Source organism: Lipotes vexillifer, unplaced genomic scaffold (genome assembly GCF_000442215.2).
Source record: "Lipotes vexillifer unplaced genomic scaffold, Lipotes_vexillifer_v1.1 scaffold306, whole genome shotgun sequence".
In the NCBI taxonomy this organism is placed as follows: Eukaryota; Metazoa; Chordata; class Mammalia; order Artiodactyla; family Lipotidae; genus Lipotes; species Lipotes vexillifer.
In genome coordinates, this window is record NW_006789814.1 from 3,718,404 (window position 1) to 3,732,350 (window position 13,947).

The 13,947-nt window shown below is 41.5% G+C and overlaps 1 protein-coding gene across 1 annotated transcript in view; it reads left to right on the top strand.

Moving 5' to 3' along the window:
* The window catches only part of GRIN2A (glutamate ionotropic receptor NMDA type subunit 2A), a 378,152-nt gene that overhangs the window by 355,176 nt on the left and 9,029 nt on the right, over window positions 1-13,947 (top strand). The window contains exon 13 of the mRNA XM_007462837.1: window positions 12,418-12,656. Within this exon, the coding sequence (XP_007462899.1) occupies window positions 12,418-12,656 (239 nt within the window). The remainder of the gene's footprint in view (window positions 1-12,417; window positions 12,657-13,947) is intronic.

Below are 13,947 nucleotides of genomic sequence, written 5' to 3' on the forward strand. Positions count from 1 at the left end.
GGGGGGGGGGGGGGGAGGAATGCTGAGGCAGTCTGAAGGCTAGTCACATTGCATGCTATAAAATCCTTTCCCGAAGCAACCCCCTTAGCATTCAGACAGCCTCGCAGAATAGAATGAAATCTAGTCTGAAAGACAACTGCAGTCCCTCTGGAAGCAGAGGATGAGTCTGAGGGCAGAGAAGGAACTGATTTCTCTGACTTTGGACATAGCAAGTTCTTATTGGAGAGCTAAGCCAGAATTCTCTCTGGATGTGCATTCTTGGAAGCGTAGACTCCATGAGTGGGAAGGGCTCAGGGAGGGGTATGTGATCCACCCCACCCACCCACCAGTTCCCTGGCTTCAGGCAGGAAATAAAGATCTCTCCAGGGATACATACTGAGTAATCAAGGTGTGCCAGGCACGATGTATGCATGCAGCCCCGCTTAATTCCAGCAAAACTCCTATAGGTAAATACTGTTGTGTTGCATTTGGTAGATGTTAGACCTGGAGCTCAGAGAGACCGAGCAAGTTCCTTAACCTCTCTGTGCCTCATCTGTAAAATGGGTGGGACAGTGACACCAGCCACATTACGTTGATATGAGGGCTGCCTGGGTTAATCTGTGAAAACTCTAATATAGTGCCTGAAGCAGAATAGAATTTATGTAACTTTGTTAACTAAAAGACTAGAAAAATAGGTAAACAAATGGTTGAGTGGATGGATAGAGAAGCAGAGTATCGGAACCAAGATCAAATGGGTAGTGAGTGTTGAAGGCGAATTGATTGCAGGCAGTCTGACCCTAATTCTACCTCCTGTCACTGTCTAGGCCTTACGGGATGATTCGACACACTCCCTAAACCCTTCAGGGAAGGGTACTCCCTTTTGTAGTTCATTCTAGTGTTTTCCACCTGAAACATTCTTTCCTGTGATTTGCTGGATGGTGTCTATTTGAATCTTCTTTTTTGTCAAATATGAAACCCATGGCTTCAACCTTGTGAGTAGATAGATAATGCTGTCTGCTGGAGAGAGAAAGACAGTATGGCCTTGGCTGCAAACCCAAAGCTGTGCAGGCTCCCTCTGCCCCCAGGAACACCTTTAGCTTTTGTCTTCCCAGCAAGAATCAGTCTCCTTCAGGAAAGACGTTTAATTTTCCCATTTACCGGCTCCACTTCACAAGATGGCATTGACAAAGATCATGGCCTCTTTGTAATGGGAGAAACGGACATGGAAGGAGCAGCACAGGGCTGCTTCCTGGAAAAAAAATGACATTTGCTTCTTCTCCCTAGCTGAGGACATGCAGACTTCCCAGCCTTTTACTCTCAAGCCACTGCAGGTTCCCTTTTGCTCTGTTATCGCCTTTATTTATGTGGCAGAAAAACTCACCCAACACATCTGACCTTTTTTTTTTTGCAATGCTGCCCAACTGAAGTCTGGAGATATAAGGAAAGAAACAGGAACAGAAAATATGGATCCAATGCTTACTACGTGCTGCAGGCCATGAGAAATATCAAAATCAGAAAACGTGGTCCCTGATCTCCCTCAAGGAGATTACAATATACTTGAGTAAATTAAAAATGAAATCAGAAAGTATTTGAACTACAGTTCAGTGCACTAGTAGAAAAGGCCACGAGGCAGGAAATGAACGGCTGGAAAATGATTGGAACAGGTTGTAACTGGTGTTGAGAAATGTGCGTTTGCTTCCCTTTCGGGACCTGGGCCTGGGTGTTTGTGCAGAGGTGTGCAGAGGTATTTGCACAAAGGGCAGAGGAAAAATCTTTATATTTACATCCTGAAAGAAATCAAAATGATGTTCCTTCTACCGAGACTGACCCTGTTACAGGCATCCAAACCTGGCTTTCTTTGGGACAACACCGAAGGGAAGACTTGCTGGGAATTTGACAAAATGTGGTGGAAAGACCCATTTTTGAGTCCTCACAAACTCCAAAGGGAGGGAGAAGGTCAACAGCATGTAGTATTTTTGGAGGGATGGCATCGGTGTTTTGGGGCGAGGAGGAAGCCATCATGTAACTCTTGAAGCACACAGTGGGCAGCGAATTTGGACGAGTCAATTGTGGTGTTGGGTGGAGAGTGAGGTCATATTGCCGAGTGTCCCAGGACATTTGTGACTATATGAAAGCACTGCAGGCTGTTGGAAGGAAAGGACTTGAAATCAAGATATCCCTTCCCACCTCTTTGCCTGCACCACTGATCAACCAGCACCCTTCCTTGTGGGTGAAGAATTTATAAGAGGATACATTTCCTATTTTTTTCTCCCGTAAATATGCATGCTTTTAAAAAATCATTATTACAAAAGTTATACAAAGGGTGGTGGCACAGTGGAAAATTGACGGATATGGGACCCCTTGATGCTACAAACGCATACAAATGCAGAATTGAAGGTGTGTGAGCGCGCGCGCGCGCATACGCGCACACACACACACACACACACACACACACACACACACATACACAAACCCACAATGCACAACCAAGGTCAAAAGAAAGAGAAATCCTTAGGTGTCAGAAACAGAGGGGAATGGGATATTCTCATGGTACGTTTCAGCTGAGGTGCCTACAGGGATACAGGCAATAGGGATGGAGCCTGGGGCTTTAACATCCGCTTGGGGACCTTGAACTGTGCAAGGAGGGTAGATAATGATACCACTGCATAAATCTGAGACTGTCAATGAGTCCATGAAAAGGAGACTAGAAAAAACTGTCCATCAAAGCAAAGAAAGTACAAGGAGCTTGCCATCCATTTGAAGCTGAGTGAGAAATTAAAACCCAAATGAGTATGGAGATCTAAGTGTGTATTATTTAAATGGTGCAGTAATTACAGTAAAATTTATTTTATATGAAAACTGATACTTTGAAGGGCCCTGGAACCATGGCAGAAGCAAACCCAGGACCCCTCTGTAGGGACATGCCTACATGTAGCCCAGGATGCTTGGGAGTCCCATGGGGTTTAGGGGTAGAACAGCTCTGCTGAAGATTAGCTCATAGTCAAAAGTTACAAATACCACAAGAAAGTAATCCACCATGAAAGTCAGCGTGAACAGCAAACAGAAGAATCAGAATCCCAAGAACTAAGCGGGCAGGGATGGGGTGTGGGGCTGAGAGTAATCTGAAGGACTGTAGGTGTGAAATTATTAAATGTATCAAAGTTTTAAAAGTCATAACAAAAGAGTAGGACTTCATCATAAAAAGAATAGGCAGAATTTTAAAAGAGCCAGATGAATGTCACAATTAAAATAGATTAAAACATAAAGCCAAATATTACTAATGAAGGAATTCATGAACTGGAAAATAGATCTGTGGGAGTCAGCTAACTGCCAGATGGAACAATAAAGAAATGGAAAATATGAAAACAAAGTTAATAACCTGGAAGATACAATGAGAAGATCTAGAATATTTTAAACAATTTCAGAAGAAGAAAAGATAGGATTATCATGTGTCATTAGGGAATTGAAAATTAAAACAATGTGATACCACTGCACACCTTATTGGAATGGTCAAAATCCAAGACACTGACACACTAATCAACGCTGGTGAGGATGTGTCACATGGACAGGAACCTCATTCCTTGCTGGTGGGAATGTAGAATGGTGCGGTCACTTTGGAAGATAGTTTGGCAGGTTCCTACAAGGCTGAACATAGTCTTACCATACAATCCAGCAGTAATGCCCCTAGGTACTTGACCAAATGAGTTGAAAACTTATGTCCACACAGAAACCTGAACATGAATGTTTATAGAACTTTGTTCATAATTGCCCAGACTTTGAAACAACCGAGATGTCCTTCAATAAGTGAATGGGTAAACAAACTATACCTCCATGCAATGCAATACGGTTCAGAGATTCAAAAAACAGAAAACAAAAAACTATCAAGCCATAGAGGAGCCTTAAATGCATCTTATTAAGAGAAAGAAGCCTGTCTGAAAAGGCTACATACTATATGGTTCCAACTATATGATGTTTGGAAAAGGTAAAACTGTAGAGACAGTTAAAAGATCAGTGGTTGCCAGGAGTTGGAATGAGGGGTGAGGAGGGATGAACAGCTGGAGCCCAGGGGGTGTTTAGGGCACTGAAACTGTTCTGTATGGTGCTGTAATGGTGGATACATGACATTAAGCATTGGCAAACCCACAGAACTGTACAGCACAAAAATTGAACCCTAATGTAAACTTTAGTTAATAATAATGTATTTGGTTCATAAATTATAAAAATGTGCCACATCAATGCCAGATGTTAATAAGGGAAAACAAAGGAAATGGAAAGAGGGAGTGTATGGGAACTCTCTGTACTTTCTGCTCCGTTTTTCTCTAAATATAAAGCTATTCTAAAAAATAAAGTCTATTAACTTAAAAGAAGGTAAGCTGGGGAGAGTTAAGAGCTGAAGCAACAATGGGTGAAATTTTTGCAGAATTAAAGTTATGAATCATCAGATTGAAGAATCACACTGAGTCCAAAGCAGAACAAATAAAAACATTCACACCGAGATTCCACACCAAAGACAAAATGAAATTCTCAAAAGCAATTAGAGAGAAAATACAGATTGCATAGAAAGTAATGATTATGAGCTGACTTCTCAACAATTACAGTCCAGATCAGAAGGACGCTTAATAACATCTTCAAAAGGTCAAGGAAAAATAATTGTCAACTTAGATTTCTGTGTTCAGCCGAATCATTCAAGAGTGAGAACAAACCAAAACCAATATACACAAATTTTACAAAACCTAAAAAAGAGAGCAGTGTGAAACCAATAATTATGATTACTAACTTCAAAAGAAAATCAAACATTTTGAGTATTTCCTTTATTTTCTCTGCAGGGTTTTTTTTTTTTTTTACACCTTTATTGGAGTATAATTGCTTTACAGTGTTGTGTCAGTTCCTGCTGTATAACAAAGTGAATCAGCTATATGCATACGTATATCCCCATTATCCCCTCCCTCTTGCATCTCCCTCCCTCCCTCCCTATCCCACCCCTCTAGGTGGTCACAAAGCACTGAGCTGATCTCCCTGTGCTATGCGGCTGCTTCCCACTAGCTATCTGTTTTACATTTGGTAGTGTATATATGTCAATGCCACTCTCTCACTTCGTACCAGCTTACCCTTCCCCCTCCCCATGTCCTCGAGTCCAACTCCACGTCTGTGTCTTTATTCCTGTCCTGCCCCTAGGTTCATCAGAACCTTTTTTCTTTTTTTAGATTCCATATATATGTGTTAGCATATGGTATTTGTTTTTCTCTTTCTGACTTGCTTCACTCTGTATGACAGACTCTACGTCCATCCACCTCACTACAAATAAGTCAATTTCGTTTCTTTTTATGGCTGAGTAATATTCCGTTGTATATATGTGCCACGTCTTCTTTATCCATTCATCTGTCGATGGACACTTAGGTTGCTCCCATGTCCTGGCTACTGTAAATAGAGCTGCAGTGAACATTGTGGTACCTGACTCTTTTTGAATGATGGTTTTCTCAGGGTATATACCCAGTAGTAGGATTGCTGGGTCGTATGGTAGCTCTATTTTTAGTTTTTTAAGGAACCTCCATACTGTTCTCCATAGTGGCTGTATCAATTTACATTCCCACCAACAGTGCAAGAGGGCTACCTTTTCTCCACACCCTCTCCAGCATTTATTCTTTGTAGATGTTTTGATGATGGCCATTCTGACTGGTGTGAGGTGATACCTCATGATAGTTTTGATTTGCATTTCTCTAATGATTAGTGATGTTGAGCATCCTTTCTTGTGTTAGTTAGCAATCTGTATATCTTCTTTGGAGAAGTGTCTGTTTAGGTCTTCTGCCCATTTTTGGATTCGGTTGTTTGTTTTTTTGATATTGAGCTGCATGAGCCACTTATATATTTTGGAGATTAATCCTCTGTCAGTTGCTTCATTTGCAAATATTTTCTCCCATTCTGAGGGTTGTCTTTTCGTCTTGTTTATGGTTTCCTTTGCTGTGCAAAAGCTTTTAAGTTTCTTTAGGTCCCATTCGTTTATTTTTGTTTTTATTTCCATTTCTCTAGGAGGTGGGTCAAAGTCAATTTCGTTTCTTTTTATGGCTGAGTAATATTCCGTTGTATATATGTGCCACGTCTTCTTTATCCATTCATCTGTCGATGGACACTTAGGTTGCTCCCATGTCCTGGCTACTGTAAATAGAGCTGCAGTGAACATTGTGGTACCTGACTCTTTTTGAATGATGGTTTTCTCAGGGTATATACCCAGTAGTAGGATTGCTGGGTCGTATGGTAGCTCTATTTTTAGTTTTTTAAGGAACCTCCATACTGTTCTCCATTGTCCAAGAACATAGTATATCTCTCCACCTGTTTGTATCATCTTTAATTTCTTTCATCAGTGTCTTATAGTTTTCTGCATACAGGTCTTTTGTCTCCCTAGGTAGGTTTATTCCTACGTGTTGCAGTGGTATATGGGAGTGTTTCCTTAATTTCTCTTTCAGATTTTTCATCATTAGTGTATAGGAATGCAAGAGATTTCTGTGCATTAATTTTGTATCCTGCAACTTTACCAAATTCATTGATTAGCTCTAGTAGTTTTCTGGTAGCATCTTTAGGATTCTCTATGTATAGTATCATGTCATCTGCAAACAGTGACAGTTTCACTTCTTCTTTTCCAATTTGGAATCCTTTTATTTCTTTTTCTTCTCTGATTGCTATGGCTAAATCTTCCAAAACTATGTTGAATAATAGCCATGAGAGTGGGCAACCTTGTCTTGTTCCTGATCTTAGAGGAAATGGTTTCAGTTTATCAACATTGAGAATGATGTTGGCTGTGGGTTTGTCATATATGGCCTTTATTATGTTGAGGTAGGTTTGGTTCCCTCTATGCCTACTTTCTGGAGAGTTTTTATCCTAAATGGGTGTTGAATTTTGTCAAAAGCTTTTTCTGCATCTATTGAGATTATCATATGGTTTTTCTCCTTCATAATCCTTGCATTCCTGGGATAAATCACACTTGATCATGATGTAGTATCCTTTTTTTTTTTTTTTTTTAAAGTGGAGCCTTACGATGGAAAGAACATGGGTTCTTAAATCACTAAGTATAGGAAAGCAGTCTGTCAGTGAGAAGTATCCACTTTATTTTATTTTATTTTTTTTTTAAAGAAGATGTTGGGGTAGGAGTTTATTAATTAATTAATTTATTTTTGCTGTGTTGGGTCTTCATTTCTGTGTGAGGGCTTTCTCTAGTTGTGGCAAGTGGGGGCCACTCTTCATCGTGGTGCGCGGGCCTCTCACTATCGCGGCCTCTCTTGTTGCGGAGCACAGGCTCCAGACGCGCCGGCTCAGTAGTTGTGGCTCACGGGCCTAGTTGCTCCGCGGCATGTGGGATCTTCCCAGACCAGGGCTCGAACCCGTGTCCCCCGCATTGGCAGGCAGACTCTCAACCACTGCGCCACCAGGGAAGCCCTGATGTAGTATCCTTTTAATGTCCAGTTGGATTCTGTTTCCTAGTATTTTGTTGAGGATTTTTGCATCTATGTTCATCAGTGATATTGGCCTGTAGTTTTCTTTTTTGGGGACATCTTTATCTGGTTTTGCTATCAGGGTGATGGTGGCCTCGTAGAATGAGTTTGGGAGTGTTCCTCCCTCTGCTATATTTTGGAAGAGTTTGAGAAGGATAGATGTTACCTCTTCTCTAAATGTTTGACAGAATTTACCTGTGAAGCCATCTGGTCCTGGGCTTCTGTTTGTTGGAAGATTTTTAATCGCAGTTTCAATTTCAGTGCTTGTGATTGGTCTGCTTATATTTTCTATTTCTTCCTGGTTCAGTCTCAGAAGGTTGTGCTTTTCTAAGAATTTGTCCATTTCTTTCAGGTTGTGATTTTATTGGCATATAGTTGCTTGTAGTAATCTCTCATGATCCTCTGTATTTCTGCAGTGTCAATTGTTACTTCTTTTTTATTTCTAATTCTATTGATTTGAGTCTTCTCCCTTTATTTCTTGATGACTCTGGCTAATGGTTTATCAATTTTGTTTATCTTCTCAAAGAACCAGCTTTTAGTTTTATTGTTCTTTGCTATCATTTCCTTCATTTCTTTTTAATTTATTTCTGATCTGATCTTTTTGATTTCTTTCCTTCTGCTAAGTTTGGGGTGTTTTTGTTCTTCTTTCTCTGATTGCTTTAGGTGTAAGGTTAGGTTGTTTATTTGAGATTTTTCTTGTTTCTTGAGGTAGGATTGTATTGCTGTAAACTTCCTTCTTAGAGCTGCTTTTGCTGCATCCCATAGGTTTTGGGTCATTTTGTTTTCATTGTCATTTGTTTCTAGGTATTTTTTGATTTCCTCTTTGACTTCTTCAGTGATCTCTTGGCTATTTAGTAGTGAATTGTTTAATAACCTCCACGTGTTTCTATTTTTTACAGTTCTTTTCCTGTAATTGATATCTAGTCTCATAGCGTTGTGGTTGGAAAAGATACTTGATATGATTTCAATTTTCTTAAATTTACCAAGGCTTGATTTGTGACCCAAGATACGGTCTATCCTCGAGAATGTTCCACGAGCACTTGAGAAGTAAGGGTATTCTGTTGTTTTTGGTTGGAATGTCCTATAAATATCAGTTAAGTTCATCTTGTTTAACGTGTCATTTAAAGCTTGTGTTTCCTTATTTACTTTCATTTTGGATCATCAGTCCATTGGTGAAAGTGGGGTGTTAAAGTCCCCTACTATTATTGTGTTACTATCGATTTCCCCTTTTATGGCTTTTAGCATTTGCCTTATGTTTTGAGGTGCTCCTATGTTGGGTGCATAAATATTTACAATTGTTATATCTTCTTCTTGGATTGATCCCTTGATCATTATGTAGTGTCCTTCCTTGTCTCTTGTAATAGTCTTTATTTTAAAATCTATTTTGTCTGATATGAGAATTGCTACTCCAACTTTCTTTTGATTTCCATTTGCATGGAATATCTTTTTCCATCCCCTCACTTTCAGTCTGTATGTGTCTCTAGGTCTGAAGTGGGTCTCTTGTAGACAGCATTTGTAGGGTCTTGTTTTTGTATCGATTCAGCCAGTCTGTGTCTTTTGGTTGGAGCATTTGATCCATTTACATTTAAGGTAATTATCGATATGTATGTTCCTGTTACCATTTTCTTAATTGTTTTGGGTTTGTTTTTGTAGGTCTTTTCTTTCTCTTGTGTTTCCTGCCTAGAGAAGTTCCTTTAGCATTTGTTGTAAAGCTGGTTTGGTGGTGCTGAATTCTCTTTAACTTTTGCTTACCTGTAAAGGTTTTAATTTCTCCATTGAATCTGAATGAGATCCTTGCTGGGTAGACTAATCTTGGTTGTAGGTTTTTCCCTTTCATCACTTTAAATATGTCCTGCCACTCCCTTCTGGCTTGCAGAGTTTCTGCTGAAAGATCAGCTGTTGACCTTATGGGGATTCCCTTGTATGTTATTTGTTGCTTTCCCTTTGCTGCTTTTAACATTTTTTCCTAGTTTTTAATTTTTGATAGTTTGATTAATATGTGTCTCGGCATGTTTCTCTTTGGGTTTATCCTGTATGGTACTCTCTGTGCTTCCTGGACTTGGGTGGCTCTTTCCTTTCCCATGTTAGGGAAGTTTTCGACTATAATCTCTTCAGATATTTTCTCAGACCCTTTCATTTTCTCTTCTTCTTCTGGGACCCCTATAATTCAAATGTTGGTGCGTTTAGTGTTGCCCCAGAGGTCTCTGAGACTGTCCTCAATTCTTTTCATTCTTTTTGCTTTATTCTGCTCCCTGGCGGTTATTTCCACCGTTTTATCTTCCAGCTCACTTATCCATTCTTCTGCCTCAGTTATTCTGTTATTGATTCCTTGTAGAGTTTTTTTTTTTTTTTTTTTTTTTTTTTTGCAGTACACGGACCTCTCACTGTTGTGGCCTCTCCCATTGTGGAGCACAGGCTCCGGACGCACAGGCTCAGCGGCCATGGCTCACAGGCCCAGCCGCTCCGCGTCTTGTGGGATCTTCCCGGACCGGGACACGAACCCGTGTCCCCTGCATCGGCAGGCGGACTCTCAACCACTGCACCACCAGGGAAGCCCCCTTGTAGAGTATTTTTAATTTCAGTTAATTGTGTTGTTCATCACTGTTTATTTGCTCTTTAGTTCTTCTAGATCCTTGTTAAATGTTTCTTGTATTTTCTCCATTCTGTTTCCGAGATTTTGGATCATCTTTACTATAATTACTCTGAATTCTTTTTCAGGTGGGTTGCCTATTTTGTCTTCATTGATTTGGTCTTGTAGGTTTTTACCTTGCTCCTTTGTCTGTAACATATTTTTTTGTTGTTTCTTTTTTTTTTTTTTTTTGGATGTGTGGTGCTATATTCCTGTTTTACTGGTTGTTTGGCCTGAGCCATCCAGCACTGGCGTTTGCAGGCAGTTGGATAGAGCTGGGTCTTGGTGCTGAGATGAGGACCTCCGGGAGGCCTCACTCCAATTGATATTCCCTGGAGTCTGAGGTTCTCTGTTAGTCCAGCAGTTTGGACTCGGAGCTCCCACCACAGGAGCTCGGGCCCAACCTCTGGCCTGGGAACCAAGATCCTGCAATCACCACAGATAGGGAATTGGTAAATGCTCTTCTAGGAAAGGATGTGTTATCTCACTTCTCCTTTTGTAAATTATACTACTTTCTCCCAGAATGAAGTCTGAAGTGGACACTTCTCTGGATTTGAATCCTAGCTCTTCCACTTTTGAGCTAACTTGGTTAGGACAAGTTTCTAACTGTCTTTATGCCTCCCTTTTCCTATTTCTCCAGTAACTGAGCATGAGATTTTTTTCTTTCCCTGTATTCCTGCCAGCATTGGTCTCTATCCTCACCAGTGTTTGCTTTTTTATAATCTCCGCTAATCCAAACAAATCCAGGGCTCCGAGCCCGAGCTCTGCAATGCGGGCCTTGCCCTTCCCCAGGCAGCTTTAGTGCCCTCACTTAGGTGGTTAGGCCGCACGTAAACAGCGTTCTTTTCTGGGCCAGGACGTCCCTGCCTCAGGGACTAGGCGCCAAGGTGGCGCATACTCCACGCCCAAGGGTCCTGCGGGCAGCTGCAGTGGCCGCAACACTGGTCGCCTGACAGGCTACGGTATGAACACCCAGGCGAGGACCTGCGCACATCACGGCGGCAGCGGTGGCGGCAGCTGCAACTTCCCAGCTCCAGACCACGCCCGCCGCATGCCTCTGCAAGTGTTTTTTATTGAAGTATAGTTGATTTACAATATTATGTTAGTTTAAATTGTACAACATAGTGATTCAGTATTTTTATGGATTATACTCCACCTAAAGCTATTACAAAATAATGCCTATATTTCCCTGTGCTATACAATATATCCTTGTTGTTTATATATTTTATGCAGAGTAGTTTGTATTTCTTAATCCCATACATCTTTTATGTCTTAGAGATCATATGTATATACAATATAGTCGTACTATTCATTTAACATTCTGTGCATCTTCCTTGATTTTCACTGTTTTTGAAGGATAATTTTTAAAGACCTGAATCATAGTCTAGTGAATTGCTAGACAGTTAGTATAATTACTAGACATTTAGACCAGAGAATTTCCTCCTAAATGACAACTGGATAAAATGTGCATAAAAGAGAGACATAATAATGTCAACCGTGCCTACTTTTTTTTTCCATTGCAAACCCCACCTGCTTCTTTAGCTGCCTACTGAAGTGGGGAGGTGTTTAGCTTTCAAGGGGCCATTCAGAGCTGACTGGGATGTTTCTTTTCAAGGAACACTTTGTGCCCTAAGTGCACTACTTGGGGTGACTTTTTGGAATAATATTGGATGTTCTAAAGGAAGAGGAAAGAAGAAACAAATATATTTGAGGACAGTTGTGTACCAGGCACTGTGCTAGGCACTTCCTTTACAGCAACCCATGAAGGCTCCTATTTAAGAGAACTTACCATGAGCCAGGCACTACGTTTAGGAATTTTGCATATGTGAGCTCATATCCTCCCTAGAACTCGAGGGAGTATACACTATTATAATACTCATTTCACAGACAGGATCACTGTGGCTCTGAAGTCACACAGCTAGTATATGACAAGGTCAGAATAGGAATGCGAGTCTTTCTAACGTAGGCTTCGGCCAGCTTATCCCATGTCCTGTTCCAGGCTCGGGTGGGTGTTGGGGCCGGGGATAGAGAAAAGCGGGGTGGGAAGGACATAATAATGATGAAAAAAAAAAAAAAGGCAGGGACTGTGCCAGATTCTCTCTGTACATGATCTCCCTTCATCCTCCTACAGCGATATTACATAAATGGCTGTTGTCATCATTATCTTCACCCCGCGAGTGAGTGAACGCAGACCAGGAGAGCTCAGTCACTCTCACTGAGGTTACACAGCTATAAATCATACGTGTCTGTGCCGAATGCAGGGGTGTCCGCCCCACAGTGCCATGCCCTGCTCCTTACTGCCTGTGGCTCTTGTCTTCTGTCCAGGGGAGATGGAAGAGCTGGAGACCCTGTGGCTCACTGGGATCTGCCACAACGAGAAGAACGAGGTGATGAGCAGCCAGCTGGACGTCGACAACATGGCGGGTGTGTTCTACATGCTGGCGGCCGCCATGGCCCTCAGCCTCATCACCTTCATCTGGGAACACCTCTTCTACTGGAAGCTGCGCTTCTGCTTCACGGGCGTGTGCTCCGACCGGCCGGGCCTGCTCTTCTCCATCAGCAGGGTGAGTTCCCTCTGCGGCAGGCAGGTCCAGAAAAGCACAGGGCTTCCAGAGAGTCAGGGATTCTTGACTCCTGGGTAGGGGTGTGGTGTCTCCACACCCTCCCCTCACCCATCAACCCTCCTTGGATTTGTCGGAAGGGCACCCGTTTCTGTGTTCATAAGCCAGATGCAAGCTAGAGATGAAGGTGAATAGGTAAGGCAGGCCGGGCGTGAGAAAAATAGCAGAAGTGAAATTAAAAATAGCCGCTGAACCCTGGTGTCAAAGGGAGGGAACAGTGGAGAATGTTGAGAACTAAGACAGATTGCGTGAAACCCACCACACCCAAAGGGGGCAGTCGTCCTCCACTCCTGCTGAGTATGGTTTTAGCGGAAGGCAGGGCCAGTCTTATCAGGTCTTCCAGTTTTTAAAAGAGAAAGCAGTCATCTGCTTATACGTGAAAACTTTCAACTTTTAAATACTAGTAACTAATTCCATTGACAAATAGAAAAACACACGGGCCAAACACAGCCAGTCTGTGGCCTCCCTCATGAGCACCCAGATATGCTCTAGGACATTATTAAAATTCCTGTGTAGGATGTTATGATGTTTGCACGCATTCCAACAGATCACGTGTGACAAAACGAAATCTACCTGCAAAGCCATGTTGTGTGTGTGAACGCAGCTAACAAACCACAAAAGTGTGTACGATGTAACAGAGCCTGAAATAAAACACAGGCATGAAGAACCACGAGAAAATGCACACACATCAAACAGGAAACAAAATATACATTCAACACGACATAAACCACAGCACAGAATACACACACTGTAGTAAGTACATTCACGTTCAAGCCACAGAAACCTCATTATATGCTGCACAATATGGCGTGTGTATGGCCATAAACAGATACACGTGTCATAATTCATCAATAACGATGACAGTCGTGGAAAATGCTTATATTTGTAGGTACATGTATGTCCCTGGCACCATATAAAGAATTTATACTCATCATTTCATTTAACCTACAAACCAATTCTGTGAGGAAGGTACTGATATTGGCCCAGAATTGGGGAAACTCAAATTTATGAGGTTAGAGGAATTACCCAACACCACACAGCCTTGCTGGAGCCAGGATTTGACTCCAGGTGGTGTAGTAGCAGCCAGAGCCCACACTCTTACACAAGCAACAAACATCAAATACAAGCAACACAAGAGATTTGATACAAATCATACTACACAACGTGTATGTGCACACAACTCATATAATATATATTTTTACTTTTTTTTTTTTTTTTTTTTTTTTTTTTTTGG